Raw genomic sequence first — 20000 nt, forward strand, 5'->3', positions numbered from 1 at the left:
TCCGCCCCTGTATGGGGTACTCCTTGCATGTTTGGGGATGGGTTTGGGTGGGTGGGGTTTGGTTCACTCACACAGTCTTATTAGATAGGGTTGAATCAAAAGCTTTCTGTCTTATTAACTCCCCTTTTCTGACTGACTGTCTTCAGCCTATTTCCCACCGCCGAAATGTTGCATCTCTATCTTTTAACGCTATTTTAATGCTAACTGTTATACTGTTCTTGCTTGCTAACTACATGCTTCCTCCTCCTCCTATGGCCTCGCCGCACAAGGCTCTCCTCTTCCTTTCATCCCTATTCTGTCCAACTCTTTAACGCAAGAGTTAACTAGTACTGTCATTCATACCTTTCTCTGGTAAACTCTGGAACTCTCTACATGCTTCTGTATTTCCGTCTTGCTACGACTTGACTCCTTTTAAGAGGGAGGTATCAAGACATTTGCTCCCTAATTTTGGCTAACCCTTTACTTATCTTCTAGAGAACCGCCACTCAAGTGGGCCTTTTTTCAATATTATTTTGCACTTGGCTCTCCCTCTCTCCTACATAAAAAAAAATACAATAGACACATTAATTATAACAGTTTTAGATGCTTAAGTCTTCTTCAATTATCATATATGGTAATATGAAAGATAAACTAAAAGCGACATATTACAAGGAAAATTTTAAACGAAAACAGTAAAAACATGAGTCTGTTCTCTGCTACAAGAAATTCCTCAACACACACACACACACACACACACACACACACACACACACACACACACACACATACGGCCCGGTAGCTCAGTGGTTAGAGCGCTGGCTTCACAAGCCAGAGGACCGGGGTTCGATTCCCCGGCCGGGTGGAGATATTTGGGTGTGTCTCCTTTCACGTAGCCTGTTCACCTAGCAGTGAGTAGGTAATGTAAATCGAGGAGTTGTGACCTTGTTGTCCCGGTGTGTGGTGTGTGCCTGGTCTCAGACCTATCCGAAGATCGGAAATAATGAGTTCTGAGCTCGTTCCGTAGGGTAACGTCTGGCTGTCTCGTCAGAGACTGCAGCAGATCAAACAGTGAATTACACACACACACATACACACACACACATACACACACACAGAAAGAAAGAGAGATGGAGAGAAAATAGCTCCAAACAGAAAATGCACTCACCGTCAGCCTGTCCGCTATGGAGGAGGTCGCCGCATAGCCCGCAGGAAAAATGGAGTTCCCTGAACTACAGCAGCAGCATTGCCCGCTGCCTCCATGGCTGTCTGTGTGGCGGTGGCGGCCTGCAGTGCTGCACGGGATGTCTCCGCCACCTGAAACACAGCACAACATTCAGGCAATGTGTAATGATAATAATAATAATAATAATAATATTAACAATAATAATAATAATATTTAATAATAATAATATTAACAATGATAATAATAATAACAACAATAATAATATTAATAATAATAATAATAACAAAAATAATAACATAATAATAATAATGATAACATTAATAATTATAAACAGTTTATTCAGACATAAGCAGCTCTTGAGCTAAAAATTTACATCTTACAGGGAGAAATATCCACATAATACATACTTAAAATTACATGCTTCAAATTAAGCACAAATACAGTATTCACGAGTTGAGTATTTTGACTATTGTGAGTGTTTTTGTATATGTCTGTCCGGGCACGCATGGAGAGCAGCTTGTTCTGGTGTCGGAAGGCGGGGAGGGGAGGCTGCCAGAGGAGCAGGTTCTTGTGGCGTGGGTGGTGGAAGAGCTTGGTGGCGAACTGCTGGAGGAAATGTTTGTGGCGAGCCTAAAGGGTGGGCCTCCTAGAAGTTGGTGTAATCGGCCTCCAGGATCAGCCACACCGCCCTTCTCTGCACTCGCTAAAGTTGGTGTCGTTGAGTGGCAATGAGCTAGGATGACCAAGCTGGGGATGCCTATGTGAGCCAAGGGAGTATGAAGATGGAGTAAACACCTGCCAGCTCACACGATGGTGTCCCCAGCTTCTTCAACCTTCGTAGGAAATGTAGCTGGTAAATGACTGACAATATGATGCGTCTGACGTATTGGTCCCATGTCAGCTTGTCATCATTTGTGGGGGCCGAGAAGCGTGGCGAAGCGCACTACTTGCAAGGGACCACCGTCGATGGAGACACACGGACGGAGGTGTAGCGGTTTAGGAGTGGAGGTGTGAGAAAATAAATCCTTCTGCTGCTATCTCTTTACTCCTTCTGCCAGCATTCATACAAGAAGCCCATTTGTCAGCTTGGTTTTAACAATGAACGATACATTGAAACAATACGAACGAAACATGTACATTAGTTTGAGCACACACACACAGTCGTTAAATCCCTAAAAAGTCGAATCATTGAAACTATTACCACAAACACACAATACAAGGACATTAGGATATTAATCAAAATCTGCTAAAGCTTGCACTTCTTCTATAGCAAACCGCACGTCGTTCGGTGAAAACACTCTTACACCGTGTAGGGCTACGATGCCGTTCATGCCCAATATAAAGCCAAAGTTAAGTGGCTTTAAGGGCACTACAAGGGCGCTCACACAGACACTCCCGATGCCAGCTGAAGTTGCACCATTCCCGTCCCCATGCACTCGTACGATTCTCCACTCAGTCATCACACTGACGTTTTCTCCTTTCCATCGGGAACACAGGGACACATGCACATGCACTTCGTGCAGCCGGTATCTATCAGTGCTTCACAATTCACGTCGTTAACCTTCATTCCAACAGTGGGTAACGCACTTCTCGTTGGGTGTCCAGAGAGGAGGCTGGCGCTGATTCCACCTCTCCTGATGCGTTTCCCGAACACATTGAAGCGACATGTCCTCGCCGCCCACAATTAAAGCAGCGCACGGCGCCACGCCCACCTCTTCGTCCACCTCGTCCAGCCAAGCAGTCATGGGCGTAATGGTTGAGCTGATTACAGGCCAGGCAGCGCACACCACCAACACTCGGTGACGCAGAAGCCGCCGCAGTATGCCGACTGACGCAGGTGACCTGTGTCGAAGTTCCGAAGTCCAAGTTGACGTCCGCCAGAACAGCTCGAGCACGATGCAATTGATCGATATCCATGCTCTCTATGCGAGATTCAGCTCTCAGGAGATGGCGAGCAGCTTCAGGAAGGCCGCCCACGAAAGCACAATTTAGATAAGAGTTAGTCACGCCGCCAAACAGCACAGCGAGGCGGCGCAGGTCAGCCGTCCACGGGCTCGCCATCACGCAGCTTTCGGGACGCAAGTCAACTCCACCTTCTCAAACCACTCCACTACTGCTTGTGATGTGCCGTCAAACTTGGGGATTAAACGGAGATCCATGGAATCCCCTTCGTTCACCTTCGTAGGCTTAGCGTCGTCAGGCACCGTGTACTACTGCGCTGAATGCCTAAATAGCTTGTAGCAGTTCAGGAGTGGAGGTGTGAGAAAACAAATCCTTCTGCTGCTGTCTCTTTACTTCTTCTGCCAGCATTCATACAAGAAGCCCATTTGTCAGCTTGGTATTAACAATGAACGACACATTGAAACAATACGAACGAAACATGTACATTAGTTCGAACACACAAGCACAGTCGTTAAATCCCAAAAGAGTCGAATCATTAATCAAAATCATATAATTGAAAAACTACACAAAGCTCAAACTCATTACAGGAGGAAGGGGGCCTGAGGAGGTGTGTATGTGAGGTGGTGCTGAGGGTGACTTTGTTATCGGTGGTCCATGTGTGGAGACGGTTAAGGAGGAGCTAGAGGTGGCTGTAGTCTGGGTTGGTGTTGTCGATGGCGGTGGCGAGGGTGGTGTCGTCCACGTATTTCCACCGAGCGCTGGTGTCCGTCATGGCGTCGTTGATGAACATCAGGAAGCATAACGGCCCTATTCGCTCTCATGGGATACTCCGCAGGTGATGTACTGAAGGGGCAGGTAGCGCCCTGATGCCTAACGACCTGACTATGGGAGAGGAAGTCAGAGAACCAGGACACCAGAATGGGGTGAACCTGGAGGTTGATGGCTTTGGCGATGACGGTGGTGTGGTGAAAAAGGTCGAAGGCTTTTTGGAAGTTGACAAAGGCGAGGGCAACTGATGTTTTCCTTTTTTCGAGGTTTCTGTAAACATAATTAAGAAGGTCAATAAGGCAGTGAGTGGAGGAGAACGACTTGATGTTTCCAAATAGTTGTTGATCCATGAGAGAGGTGAGGTGGGAATAGGCTCATCGGAACATGAAGCCTTCACAGAGCAGGCTGGGGATCGTGGTAATGGCGATGGGCCTGTAGTCAATGAGGGACTGAGGAGAGCAGATTTTCGGGATGGGCGTGACGTATGCCGTCTTCCAGTCTGCAAGACACTGACTCTGAAGGCAAGAGGCGTTGATAATGGAGCTCAGAGCTGTGGCTAAGTCAACGGAAATTTTTATATAGCTTGATGATGATGTCAGCTGGAGTGCTGGAGCGTCGTGATTTGAGCTTGAATAGCTTGTAGGCTACCTCACGCTCGTGAACTGGGGGAAGTGGTGCAGGTGTGTGTGTGTGTGTGTGTGTGTGTGTGTGTGTGTGTGTGTGTGTGTGTGTGTGTGGTCTTGGTAATAATAACAATGAATTAATTAATAGTTGAAAGTTAATTACAGTTGGTAATGAATTGTTAGATAGAACACTACACTACACTGTTCTGTAAGTCAGCAATTAAGTGTCTGGTGAATAATTGTGGTCCGGTGTCGTACTACTTGAGGGTTTACTATTAATCTTTCAACATTGTTCTGGGTAAACCACGTGTGTTGGACTACAATCATTGTACTGCGTATGAATATTGATTGTACGTAGTACTTAGTGACACAGCTACAGGTTAAGGGGTGGTAATAAAACAAAGTAAGTAAGTAACCGTGGTCAGAAGAGTGAGTGAGGTGCACATACACCAATTATGGGGATACACTCACCTTGTTGACGGTGGTGACGACGTGGACGTCAGGAAACACCGTCACCCTCTCCTCCTCCTCCAGTAGATTGTCTGTATTATCAATTACTTCGTAAACTTTATGGCGTGTTGCAGGGGTGCGCAGCGCCTGCAGCGCGGCGTGCAGCGCCTCTTCTCTCCGCCGCACTTCCTCCTGCCTTCCCTCCACACGGCACTTCTCTCGCCTTATCGTCTCTCGGGCACCCTTGCTCTGGTCCACCAGCATCTGCAGCTCGTCCTCCAGCTGCTGTTGGTGGCCATCCCACCCACCCAGGGTTATCAGATAGTCTGCCAGCTGGCTCTGCTCCTCCTGGCAGGAGCAGATGGCGGCCAGGATCTTGGCCTCTTGCTCCTGCAGCAAAGACCGTGTCTTCTTGCTGAGTCCTGCTGTCGCTCCTGGTGCAGGCTGTGTCACTGGTGCTGAGGCTGTCAGCTGTTTCATTGGCTTGGGTACCACAGAGGCCAATCCTCTCATCTTCCTGATAAAGCTCTCTGTGATATATGAGATGGGGAACTGGCCGGCCTCAGGCAGAGCGTGACTCACCCGGCATGTGGGGCAGGTGACGGCACCCTGCTCTTTCAGTTCATTAATGCAGAACGTGCAGTGGGTGTGGCCACAAGGCAGGTTGCGTGGCCTCCTGAAGGTTTCGTTAAAGGTGATTAGGCACACGGGGCAATCCTCCACATTGTCGTCCTGCAAAACAGATGCGGCAGTGTGAGAGACACACTGCACACAGCGCGGCAGGCTACAATCCAAAGCAGGCACCTGCTCCTGTTCCTGCTTCCAACAGAGTTAACACTTTGGAAGGATTGACTGCAGCCAAGGTAAACAAGGGACATGCAGTGGTAAGTTAAACAATGGGTGTGCAGGATGTCTGCTGAGTCCAACACTCACCATGGCTCTGGTTGCTGCTGCTACTACTGCTGGCCTTCCTTCAGTCTGCTGCTTTTGCCACGTGTCAGACTCCGTCTACGTACTTCTTCCTGATTGTGTGTATATATATATATATATATATATATATATATATATATATATATATATATATATATATATATATATATATATATATATATATATATATATATATATATATATATATATATATATATATATATATATATATATATATATATATATATATATATATATATATATATATATATATATATATATATATATATATATATATATATATATATATATATATATATATATATATATATATATATATATATATATATATATATATATATATATATATATATATATATATATATATATATATATATATATATATATATATATATATATATATATATATATATATATATATATATATATATATATATATATATATATATATATATATATATATATATATATATATATATATATGTGTGTGTGTGTATATATATATTATGAAGGAGGGACAAAAAAGTTCCACTAAGTTCCCTTAAAAGACATGAGTTAACCAAAATTCAGAAGCAGGCAGAGAGTTGAAAACTTTACCATAGAGAAAGGTATGAATGATTGAGAATACTAGTGAACTCTTGCATTAGAGAGATGGTCAGAATAGGGGTGAGAGGAAGAAGAAAGTCTTGTGCAGCGAGGCAACAGGAGTAGGGGAAGCATGTCGTTAGCAAGATCAGTAAAGCAGTTAGCATGAAAATATTGATAAAATATGGAAAAAATATGCAACATTTCTGCGTGAGAAATAAGTTGAAGACAATTAGTTAGAGGAGGGGAGTTAAGACGAAAAGCTTTTGATTCCACCCTCCCACGACATGCGAAGAGTACTCCATATAAGGAAGTTCCTTGAACAGTTGGAAGTTGGAGAGGCGAAAAGAAATGTTCTGTGGTGTCCCTGCATGATCTGATAACTTTCTGAAGGGTTGGTCGTCTCTGTAAGTACGTGGAAAGATGATGGGTGGTATCATCAGCGTAGGAGTGGATAGGGCAAGAAGTTTGGTTAAGAATATCATTAATGAATAATAGAAAGAGAGTGGTTGAGAGGACATATCCCTGAGGAAAACTACTGTAACATATTTAGGGGAAGAACAGTGGCCCTCTACTACTGTTGCAATTTTTTTTATTTTTTTTTTTTTTTTACGGTAAGGCCTATAGCGCCTGTAGGCACACTTGAAGAGTGTATGGGAAGCGCTGTTCAGCTTCCGCCCATTAGTGGCGCAGGCAATTTTATAGTGGTACCCATATTAGGGCCCATATCACCGCCCAAACTCATCTTGAGTGTAACCACCTAGAACCTGGATATCATGGTGATATGTAGGTAACTTTAAACCACTCGACAAATGGCAAAGTGTTTTAAGGCTGTACGTGGTGGGATTCGAACCTACGCGTGGACGTCTGCCCGATCCCACGCTCACTACCTTATCCACTATGCCACCGCCTCCCTATAGAACGGTCGGTAAGGAAACTTGAGACAAAGTTGCAGAGAGAAGGAGTAAAACTGTAAGAGGGCAGTTTTGAAATTCAAGCTTTGTACCAGATTCTATCAAAAAATTTTCATATGTCTAATGCGACAGCAAAAGTTTCACTGGTATCTCTAAAAGAGGACGACCAGGACTCATTAAGGAACGCTAGAAGATCACCAATAGAGTGACTGACGGAAACCACACTGGGGATCAGATAGAAGATTATCATGTGACAGATGTTTATGAATCTTTATACTCAGGATAGATTGAAAAACTTAAGATAAGCAAGAGATTAAAGCTATAGGACGGGAGTTTAAAGGATTAGAACAGCCTCCTTTTTAGGAATAGGCTTAATGCGGGCAAACTTCCAGCAAGAAGGGAAGGTGGAAGTCAATAGAAATAGTTGAAAGAATTTGGCCAGGCAAGGTGCAAACACGGAATTAAGTCTTTTGAGTACAACTGGAGGAATCCCACCAGCTCCATAAGCCTTTTCCGAAGATTTAGGCTAGGGAGGGTATGGAAAACATCATTACGAAGAATTTTGATTGATGACATGAAATAGTCAGAGGGAGGAGGAGAGGGAGGAACAAGCCCAGAATCATCCAAGTTGTAGTTGTTAGCAAATATTTGAGAGAAGAGTTCAGCTTTAGAGACAGAAGACATGGCAGTGGTGCCATTAGGATGAAATAAAGTAGGGAAAGATGAAAAAATAAAGTTATTGGAAAATTTTTTGACCAGATGCCAGAAGTCACGAGGGGAGTTGGAAGTTGAAATATTTTGACATTTTCTAGTTATGAAAGAGTGTTTGGCAAGTTGAAGAACAGACTTGGCATGATTACGGGCAGAAATATGAAGTGCATGACGTTCAGGGGATGGAAAAATAAAGTACCTTTTGTGAACTGTGTTATACGGAGGTTTAGGTTCAGACAAAGGGTAAAGAATGTACGCCTCCATGTCAGACACTGTCACCTCTGTTATGCGTTTAGCACACACAAATGGGTCTCTGTCAAGGAAACAGTATTCATTCCATGGGAAATCAGCATAATACCTCCATATTTCCCCCAAAAGGCAGATGTATAACGCCAGAGGCTCCTCTGCTTTTGGGGATCCTGAGAAAGAATTAGAGAAATAGGACAAGATTCAGAAATGAGATTGTGATTGGAGGAACCCAACGGAGAAGATAGGGTAATAGCATAAGCAAAAAGATTAGAGGTAAGGAAAAGATCAAGAATGTTGGATGTATCTTGAAGACGGTGAGGGATACGTACGAGTAGTGTGTTGCACCAGTTGTTCTAGGTCATGGAGGATAGAAAAGTTGACGGCTAGTTTACCAGGAAGGTCAGTGAAGGGAAGGGAAAGTCAAACCTGATGGGGAACATTGAAATATCCAAGAAAAGGTAGAGGGACAAAATGTGCTCCACTTTGGAAGTTAAAGAATCAAAGACTTTACAATAGTCAGAGCAGTTAGAGGAGAGATGGACAGCACATATAAATTTAATTTGAGAGTGACTATTGAGTCTAAGCCAGATGGTGGAGAACTCAGAAGATTCAAGAGCGTAGACAGAATATCAGGTTAAGTCATTGCGTACATAGACGCAACATCCATCTTTGGAACGAAAACGAGAATAGAGAAAGAAGGAGGGAACAGAGAAGGGACTACTGTCAGTTGCCTCAAACAGCTGGTTTTCGGTGAAGAAAAGATGAGATTCAGTAGAGGTGAGGTGGTGTTCCACAGATTTGAAAATTAGATCCAAGACCGCAAATATTGCAGAAGTTAATGAAAAAAAAGTCGAGGGAGGTGTCAAGACATTTTGGATCGCCACTAGGATAGTCCGATAGGGGGACATTTCTGGTTCACTCCACAGATGGGGAATCTGAGGCTGGATTTGGAGTTGTCATTTAAAATTTTGAATTTTAAGCGTAGGGTGTATATGTGTGTGAGAGGTAAGTGCATGTAGTTTTGTATGAAGAAGATTTTTCTGTAGAGGGCAGGTTATGACTGCCCCCTTCAGTTGTGAGACGAAGAGTTAAACGCTCAGCGAAATCACAAATAGCTTCAATGGAAGGCTCACAGCACCTCCTGAACTAGTGTTATTAGATATCGCTGGGAGTAAATTATCGTTTCGGTAAATATCTACTAACTCCTCATATATATATATATATATATATATATATATATATATATATATATATATATATATATATTTTTTTTTTTTTTTTACATTACAAGGGCACTGGCCAAGGGCAAACACAGTGTTGGAAAAAAAAAAAAATCCCGCTGGTTGCCAGGCCCTGTTAAGAGGAAAGTAGAAAGAGAAAAACAAAAAATCTAAAAGGAGGGTCCAGTTAACGTAAGAGGTGTCTTGACACTCCTCTTTTGAAAGAGTTTAAGTCATAGGCAGGTGGAAATACAGACACAGGTAGAGAGTTCCAGAGTTTACCAGTGTAGGGAATGAAGGAGTGAAGATACTGGTTAACTCTTGCATTAGGAAGATGGACAGAATAGGGATGAGAAGAAGTAGAGAGTCTTGTGCAGCGAGGCCGCAGGAGGGGGAAGGCATGCAGTTAGCAAGTTCAGAAGAGCAGACAGCATGAAAACAGCGGTAGAAGACAGATAAAGATGCAACATTGCGGCGGTGACTTAAAGAATCAAGACAGTCAGTTAGAGGAGAAGAGTTGATAAGACGAAAAGCTTTAGATTCCACCTTGTTTAGTAAAGCTGTGTGTGGATCCCCCAGACATGAGAGCCATACTCCATACACGGGCGGATAAGGCCCTTGTACAGAGCAAGCAGCTGGGAGGGAGAGAAAATGGACGAAGACGCCATAGGACACCTAACTTCTTGGAAGCTGATTTAGCAAGAGTAGAGATGTGAAATTTCCAGTTTAGATTTTTAGTGAAGGATAGACCGAGTGTGTTTAATGTAGAGGAGAGGGAAGTTGAGTGTTATTGAAGAAGAGAGGATAGTTGTCTGGAAGGTTATGTCGAGTAGATAGTTGTAGAAATTGAGTTTTTGAGGCATTGAACAAAACCAGGTTTTCTCTGCCCCAATCAGAAACAAGTGAAAGATCAGAAGTTAGGCGTCCTATAGCATCTCGCCTTGAGTCATTTAATTGTTGTTGGGTTGGGCGTCTGTTGAACGCTGTTGAATAATGCAGGGTGGTATCATCAGCATAGGAGTGGATAGGGCATTGAGTCAGATTTAGGAGATCATTGATGAATAATAGAAAGAGAGTGGGTGATAGGACAGAACCCTGTGGAACACCACTGTTGATAGTTTTAGGGAAGAACAGTGACCGTCTACTACAGCAGCAATAGAACGATCGGAAAGGAAACTGGAGATGAAGGTACAGAGAGAAGGATAGAATCCGTAGGAGGGTAGTTTAGAAATTAAAGATTTGTGCCAGACTCTATCGAAGGCTTTCGATATGTCAAGGCCGACAGCAAAGGTTTCACCGAAGTCCCTAAAAGAGGATGACCAAGATTCAGTTAGGAAAGTAAGAAGATCACCAGTAGATCTGCCTTTACGGAAACCATACTGGCAATCAGAGAGAAGGTTGTGAGCTGATAGATGCCTCATTATCTTCCTATTAAGGATAGACTCAAAGGCTTTAGAAAGGCAGGAAATCAAAGCTATAGGGCGGTAGTTAGAAGGATTGGAGTGGTCACCTTTTTTAGGGACAGGTTGAATGTGAGCAAACTTCCAGCAAGAAGGATAAATAGAAGTAGAGAGACACAGATGAAAGAGTTTGACCAGGCAGTGAGCGAGTTCGGAAGCACAGTTTTTGAGAACAACAGGAGGGACTCCATCCGGACCGTAAGCCTTCCGAGAATCAAGGCCAGAGAGGGCCAGGAAAACGTCTTTATAAAGAATTTTAATTTTAGGGATGAAGTAGTCAGAGGGTGGAGGAGTAGGAGGAATATGCCCAGAATCATCCAAAGTTGAGTTGGTAGCAAAGGTTTGAGCGAAGAGTTCAGCTTTAGAAAAGAAGAGACAGCTGTAGAGCCATCTGGATGAAGTAAAGGAGGGAAAGACGAAGAAGTAAAGTTGTTAGAGATATTATTGGCTAGATGCCAGAAATCTCGAGAGGAGTTAGAATTGGAAAGACTTTGACATTTTCTATTGATGAAAGAGTTTTTAGTAAGTTGGAGAATAGATTTGGCATGATTACGGGCAGAAATATATAGGGCATGAGTTTCAGCAGTTGGATGGCTACGGAACCGTTTGTGAGCCGCCTCTCTATCATTGACAGCACGAGAACAAGCAGAGTTAAACCAAGGCTTTTTAGCTTTAGGGTTAGAGAAAGTATGAGGAATGTATAGCTCCATGCCAGAGATAATCACCTCTGTTATGCGCTCGGCACAAAGAGAAGGATCTCTGACATGAAAACAATAATCATCCCAAGGGAAATCAGAATAGTACTGCCTTAGTTCCTCCCACTTAGCAGAGTTAAAATGCCAGAAGCACCTCCGCTTAGGCGGGTCCTGAGGCTGCACTGGAGTGATAGAACTGGTAACGGAAATTAGATTGTGGTCGGAGGAGCCCAACGGAGAGGAAAGTTTAACAGAGTAAGCAGAAGGGTTGGAGGTTAGGAAAAGATCAAGAATGTTGGGCGTGTCTCCAAGGCGGTCAGGAATACGGGTAGGGAACTTCACTAGCTGCTCTAGGTCATGAAGGATAGCAAAGTTGAAGGTTTGTTCACCAGGTTGGTCAGTGAAAGAAGATGAAAGCCAAAGCTGGTGGTGAACATTGAAATCCCTAAAATGGAGATCTCAGCAAAAGGAAAGTGAGATAAGATGTGCTCCACCTTGGAAGTCAAATAGTCAAAGAATTTTACATAGTCAGAGGAATTAGGTGAGAGGTATACAGCACAGATGAATTTAGTTAGAGAGTGACATTGAAGTCTTAGCCAGATGGTAGAAAATTCTGAAGATTCAAGATTGTGGGCACGAGAGCAAGTGGTGTCGTTACGCACGTATGCGCAACATCCAGCTTTGGATTGAAAATGAGGATAGAGCAAGTAGGAGGGAACAGAAAAGGGCTGCTGTCAGTAGTCACAGACAACTGTGTTTCGGTTAGGAAGAGAAGATGAGGTTTAGTAGAGGAGAGGTGGTGTTCCACAGATTGAAAATTAGAACGAAGGCCACGAATGTTGCAGAAATTGATAGTGAAAGTATTAGATGAAGTGTCAAGACACCCAAGGTCGACAGCAGAGGGGCAGTCCGACCTGGGGACATTTATGGTCCCCTCCCCAGAGGGGGACTCCGAGGCAGGGCGTGGTGAAGCCATTATTAAATTTTGATTTGAAGAGAGTGTAAAAGTGTAAGGTGTTGTAGTGTAGTGTAGGAAGTAGTAGAAGTTGTCTTTAGAGGGCAGGCTGCAGCTGCTCAATTGTATAAATGAGACCACAAAGGAACCGGGAAGAGAGGACACGGGGAATCACTCAGTCTGCAGCACTGCCTACATCCCCGTAAGTACCTCTCCTGGAGTATTCCACCGGGCGGCAGGTGACTACTGCCTACTCCATATATATATATATATATATATATATATATATATATATATATATATATATATATATATATATATATATATATATATATATATATATATATATATATATATATATATATATATATATATATATATATATATATATATATATATATATATATATATATATATATATATATATATATATATATATATATATATATATATATATATATATATATATATATATATATATATATATATATATATATATATATATATATATATATATATATATATATATATATATATATATATATATATATATATATATATATATATATATATATATATATATATATATATATATATATATATATATATATATATATATATATATATATATATATATATATATATATATATATATATATATATATATATATATATATATATATATATATATATATATATATATATATATATATATATATATATATATATATATATATATATATATATATATATATATATATATATATATATATATATATATATATATATATATATATATATATATATATATATATATATATATATATATATATATATATATATATATATATATATATATATATATATATATATATATATATATATATATATATATATATATATATATATATATATATATATATATATATATATATATATATATATATATATATATATATATATATATATATATATATATATATATATATATATATATATATATATATATATATACATATATATATATATATATATATATATATATATATATATATATATATATATATATATATATATATATATATATATATATATATATATATATATATATATATATATATATATATATATATATATATATATATATATATATATATATATATATATATACATATATATATATATATATATATATATATATATATATATATATATATATATATATATATATATATATATATATATACATATATATATATATATATATATATATATATATATATATATATATATATATATATATATATATATACATATACATATATATATATATATATATATATATATATATATATATATATATATATATATATATATATATATATATATATATATATATATATATATATATATATATATATATATATATATATATACATATATATATATATATATATATATATATATATATATATATATATATATATATATATATATATATATATATATATATATATATATATATATATATATATATATATATATATATATATATATATATATATATATATATATATATATATATATATATATATATATATATATATATATATATATATATATATATATATATATATATATATATATATATATATATATATATATATATATATATATATATATATATATATATATATACATATATATATATATATATATATATATATATATATATATATATATATATATATATATATATATATATATATATATATATATATATACATATATATATATATATATATATATATATATATATATATATATATATATATATATATATATATATATATATATATATATATATATATATATATATATATATATATATATATATATATATATATATATATATATATATATATATATATATATATATATATATATATATATATATATATATATATATATATATATATACATATATACATATATATATATATATATATATATATATATATATATATATATATATATATATATATATATATATATATATATATATATATATATATATATATATATATATATATATATATATATATATATATATATATATATATATATATATATATATATATATATATATATATATATATATATATATATATATATATATATATATATATATATATATATATATATATATATATATATATATATATATATATATATATATATATATATATATATATATTGATCATTTTCGTATAAAATAAGTTTAAGGTTACAAAACTCATCAGTAAAACCATGACTGTCAAAGAGATTACACAAATTATTCAAGTCGCTGCCTTATTCAACTGTGCTATTAGGGATCTGACCAGCTTTACTACTGCCATTTGAGTAGCCACTCATCATACACATGCCTTGCCACACACTTTTCATATTACTTCTCGTAAAATGACCTTTTATTCTTCATTTGTAGTTTCAATGATTTGTTTTAAATATTTTTCTGGACGTCTTAAGTTCCTTTGTTTCCTGTACCAAAAATGTCTCTTTTCTTATTGATCAAATCGTTCTTGCATTATTACGGTTCCGAAAAAAACAACAACACCAACAATATCTTGTAAGAATGAACTGAGACTCGTTCCGCTATTATTATCATTATTATTATTATTATTATTATTATTAGTAGTAGTAGTAGTAGTAGTAGTAGTAGTAGTAGTATTATTATTATTATTATTATTATTATTATTATTATTATAATACATAATAATAATAATACACACACACAATAATAATCATAATCATTATTATTATTATTATTATTATTATTATTATTATTATTATTATTATTATTATTATTATTATTATTATTATTATTATTATTATTATTATTCTTTTATCATTATTATTTATATTTTTCCTTCTTATTATCATTACTGCTGCTGCTATTATTATCAACATTAACATCATTACTAAAATATCTTTAATATTGCACAATTTTTCTCCATTCCATCTTTCCTTTACTAGTAGATCTGCCTTTACGGAAACCATACTGGCAATCAGAGAGAAGGTTGTGAGCTGATAGATGCCTCATTATCTTCCTATTAAGGATAGACTCAAAGGCTTTAGAAAGGCAGGAAATCAAAGCTATAGGGCGGTAGTTAGAAGGATTGGAGTGGTCACCTTTTTAGGGACAGGTTGAATGTGAGCAAACTTCCAGCAAGAAGGATAAATAGAAGTAGAGAGACACAGATGAAAGAGTTTGACCAGGCAGTGAGCGAGTTCGGAAGCACAGTTTTGAGAACAACAGGAGGGACTCCATCCGGACCGTAAGCCTTCCGAGAATCAAGGCCAGAGAGGGCCAGGAAAACGTCTTTATAAAGAATTTTAATTTTAGGGATGAAGTAGTCAGAGGGTGGAGGAGTAGGAGGAATATGCCCAGAATCATCCAAAGTTGAGTTGGTAGCAAAGGTTTGAGCGAAGAGTTCAGCTTTAGAAAAGAAGAGACAGCTGTAGAGCCATCTGGATGAAGTAAAGGAGGGAAAGACGAAGAAGCTAAAGTTGTTAGAGATATTATTGGCTAGATGCCAGAAATCTCGAGAGGAGTTAGAATTGGAAAGACTTTGACATTTTCTATTGATGAAAGAGTTTTTAGTAAGTTGGAGAATAGATTTGGCATGATTACGGGCAGAAATATATAGGGCATGAGTTTCAGCAGTTGGATGGCTACGGAACCGTTTGTGAGCCGCCTCTCTATCATTGACAGCACGAGAACAAGCAGAGTTAAACCAAGGCTTTTTAGCTTTAGGGTTAGAGAAAGTATGAGGAATGTATAGCTCCATGCCAGAGATAATCACCTCTGTTATGCGCTCGGCACAAAGAGAAGGATCTCTGACATGAAAACAATAATCATCCCAAGGAAATCAGAATAGTACTGCCTTAGTTCCTCCCACTTAGCAGAGTTAAAATGCCAGAAGCACCTCCGCTTAGGCGGGTCCTGAGGCTGCACTGGAGTGATAGAACTGGTAACGGAAATTAGATTGTGGTCGGAGGAGCCCAACGGAGAGGAAAGTTTAACAGAGTAAGCAGAAGGGTTGGAGGTTAGGAAAAGATCAAGAATGTTGGGCGTGTCTCCAAGGCGGTCAGGAATACGGGTAGGGAACTTCACTAGCTGCTCTAGGTCATGAAGGATAGCAAAGTTGAAGGTTTGTTCACCAGGTTGGTCAGTGAAAGAAGATGAAAGCCAAAGCTGGTGGTGAACATTGAAATCCCTAAAATGGAGATCTCAGCAAAAGGAAAGTGAGATAAGATGTGCTCCACCTTGGAAGTCAAATAGTCAAAGAATTTTACATAGTCAGAGGAATTAGGTGAGAGGTATACAGCACAGATGAATTTAGTTAGAGAGTGACATTGAAGTCTTAGCCAGATGGTAGAAAATTCTGAAGATTCAAGATTGTGGGCACGAGAGCAAGTGGTGTCGTTACGCACGTATGCGCAACATCCAGCTTTGGATTGAAAATGAGGATAGAGCAAGTAGGAGGGAACAGAAAAGGGCTGCTGTCAGTAGTCACAGACAACTGTGTTTCGGTTAGGAAGAGAAGATGAGGTTTAGTAGAGGAGAGGTGGTGTTCCACAGATTGAAAATTAGAACGAAGGCCACGAATGTTGCAGAAATTGATAGTGAAAGTATTAGATGAAGTGTCAAGACACCCAAGGTCGACAGCAGAGGGCAGTCCGACCTGGGGACATTTATGGTCCCTCCCAGAGGGGACTGAGGCAGGGCGTGGTGAAGCCATTATTAAATTTTGATTTGAAGAGAGTGTAAAAGTGTAAGGTGTTGTAGTGTAGTGTAGGAAGTAGTAGAAGTTGTCTTTAGAGGGCAGGCTGCAGCTGCTCAATTGTATAAATGAGACCACAAAGGGAACCGGGAAGAGAGGACACGGGGAATCACTCAGTCTGCAGCACTGCCTACATCCCCGTAAGTACCTCTCCTGGAGTATTCCACCGGGCGGCAGGTGACTACTGCCTACTCCATATATATATATATATATATATATATATATATATATATATATATATATATATATATATATATATACGAACTCCCTCCGATTACAAGTTGGACACGTTACTTTTATATACAGGTGGCTGATCCACCACATATTAACCCTCACCAGACCACCACACACACCATACTTCTTTTCACAAGTAGCACTGTTACCACCACGGGGAGGCGACGGTGACGATGCATGTTGCATACTGACAATTAGCGCTCATCGCAAATGGGATGTTTAGCTTGGGAATAAACACCACATTGTGTCAAATCGGCCGCTCATGTGATCCTTATTTTTACTTTTTTTGTCAACAGTAAGTCAACTGAACAAGACCACCACCACCACCACCACCACTTTCCAAAGGGGAGTACTTAGTTCACTAGAAAAAAAAAAAGGTGAACTAGAAAATCGCTTCTGAATACTGTCTGTCTAAGTGGAAAATACTGAGTTACTTGTAGGGTGATATCCGTAATGGCACTATAGAGGCTATGTCGCAAAAACAAGTATTGTGGCCTAATGCATCCAATCCACCTACTTCCTGACTTTTGTAAATTGAATTGTTGTATTTGTATTAATATATTATTTAAGAAATCAAGATTGTGTCTATATATACAATCAATAACTTATATATATATATATATATATCTTTATATATATATATTATTTATTTATTTTTTTATATATATTATATAATATATATATATATATATATATATATATATATATATATATATATATATATATATATATATATATATATATATATATATATATATACATATATATATATATATATATATATATATATATATATACATATATATAAAATTGAATTCGTAAAACCCTCGTAGATTACACTCGATAGGTTGAAATGTCTACATCTTTAAACTGATACCGAACTCTACCGCGCATACGTGGCTGTAAAAGCGGTGTTAATTAAGACCGCGCATACCATACTACTGTAATTAGAAGGAAAGTGGTTCTCTGTCACAATTTTGCCCTTTCCAGCCACTGTCAATGTAATTTTTTTTTCACCACTACTCAGCATAAGGGTAGCAATATGAACGATTGCCCCATCCAAATACAGAGCATACCGACGTTTAGCGAAACAAGGGACCAAACATGCACGTTTATTCAACTAATGTGTTCATAAACGCAGCTAATGGTACCAACCGAACCATGAATTCATCCCGCTTCGGCTGACTCGTTCTTTCATTTCCTCCAAAGATATAGGCGCTTCGAAAAGCGGCCATTCAAACCGCTACACAGCCAGCTATTATTTTTCTAGGCATTATTGAATCACTACTACTCATGGCAAGGAACCCTGTATCAGGCTCCTCTAAATTTGTGATCCAGCTTCACCAGTATTTCACACAGCCATTTGACTAGTCGCTAAAGATCCTGGCTTTACTTGAAACTTATGTTCTCAGGGAGTACATTTCTACAACAGCCAGGTTGTTCGCTACGTCACTGGATTTAAAAAAGGGGTTCCTACCGGTTTGCCACACACACACGTATGACCTCGACTTTCACCATCTGCCAGTATTTTTTTTTTTACTGGTTAGTTCTGAACCCCATTCTAGTTTTACGTCACTGATCTCTACAAGTGTCAGCTTACCCGCTTTTTTAATGCAACCAAAAAAAAAAACGCTTTTGTAAAACGCCATTGTTCTTACCGATAGTCTAAAAGTTCTTCTATTCCCTTTTAGGGCCGACCATATTTTTGCATTGGCAATGTATTATCACCTACCCTAGCGTATGGCGCATTTTGTTTATTTAGGGCGACGATTTCTAGGATTAGGGTCACCTACTGAAAATATGTATGATTAATCTATTCGCGTGGTATTATTAATTATAAGGTTCACCAGGGACCCTTCGCTACCATACATTCCTAACACATTGTACCTCAGTAGCGGTGACACAGAAAAAAGTGTTGAGATTTTGCCTTCCCTGGAACACACATAGAACGGATATTTAGGAGGTTTCACATGAATCACTGTTAGGTATGAGTGACGATTATTATCCGAAATGCAGTTCCAGAAAAAAGAATTTCTGAACATTGTCGCCGACCTATCTATGATCTAATTAAGCTACAATTCGAAAAATACAAATATTATGGCTTCAGCTAATATCCACATTTCCTCCAGCTGGAATTGGAAAGGCCGACGGATATGCAGTTACTCAGTGATTAGTAGGTACATCCATTTTAATGAAGGTACAGCCATGGACCCCTAATTGCTTGGATATTGCCAAGCTATGGAAGCACTGGACGTTTCCCATTGAGAAAGGCGGGTT

The 20000-nt window shown here is 37.8% G+C and overlaps 1 protein-coding gene across 2 annotated transcripts in view; it reads right to left on the minus strand.

The window, feature by feature from the left end:
* Positions 1–20000, minus strand: part of LOC123504491 (E3 ubiquitin-protein ligase TRIM21-like) — a 46984-nt gene that overhangs the window by 2199 nt on the left and 24785 nt on the right. The window contains exons 2-4 of one of the 2 annotated variants that reach the window (XM_045255060.1): positions 5839–5927; positions 4927–5637; positions 1145–1293 (exon numbers count right to left, since the gene is read on the minus strand). In XM_045255060.1, the coding sequence (XP_045110995.1) occupies positions 1159–1293; positions 4927–5637; positions 5839–5841 (849 nt within the window). In that variant the 5' untranslated portion in view covers positions 5842–5927 and the 3' untranslated portion in view covers positions 1145–1158. Of the gene's footprint in view, positions 1–1144; positions 1294–2188; positions 4103–4926; positions 5638–5838; positions 5928–20000 lie in introns of those variants that run through there. The other variant, XM_045255049.1, reaches the window with a different exon arrangement.

Source organism: Portunus trituberculatus, chromosome 2, assembly GCF_017591435.1.
Source record: "Portunus trituberculatus isolate SZX2019 chromosome 2, ASM1759143v1, whole genome shotgun sequence".
Lineage (NCBI taxonomy): Eukaryota > Metazoa > Arthropoda > Malacostraca > Decapoda > Portunidae > Portunus > Portunus trituberculatus.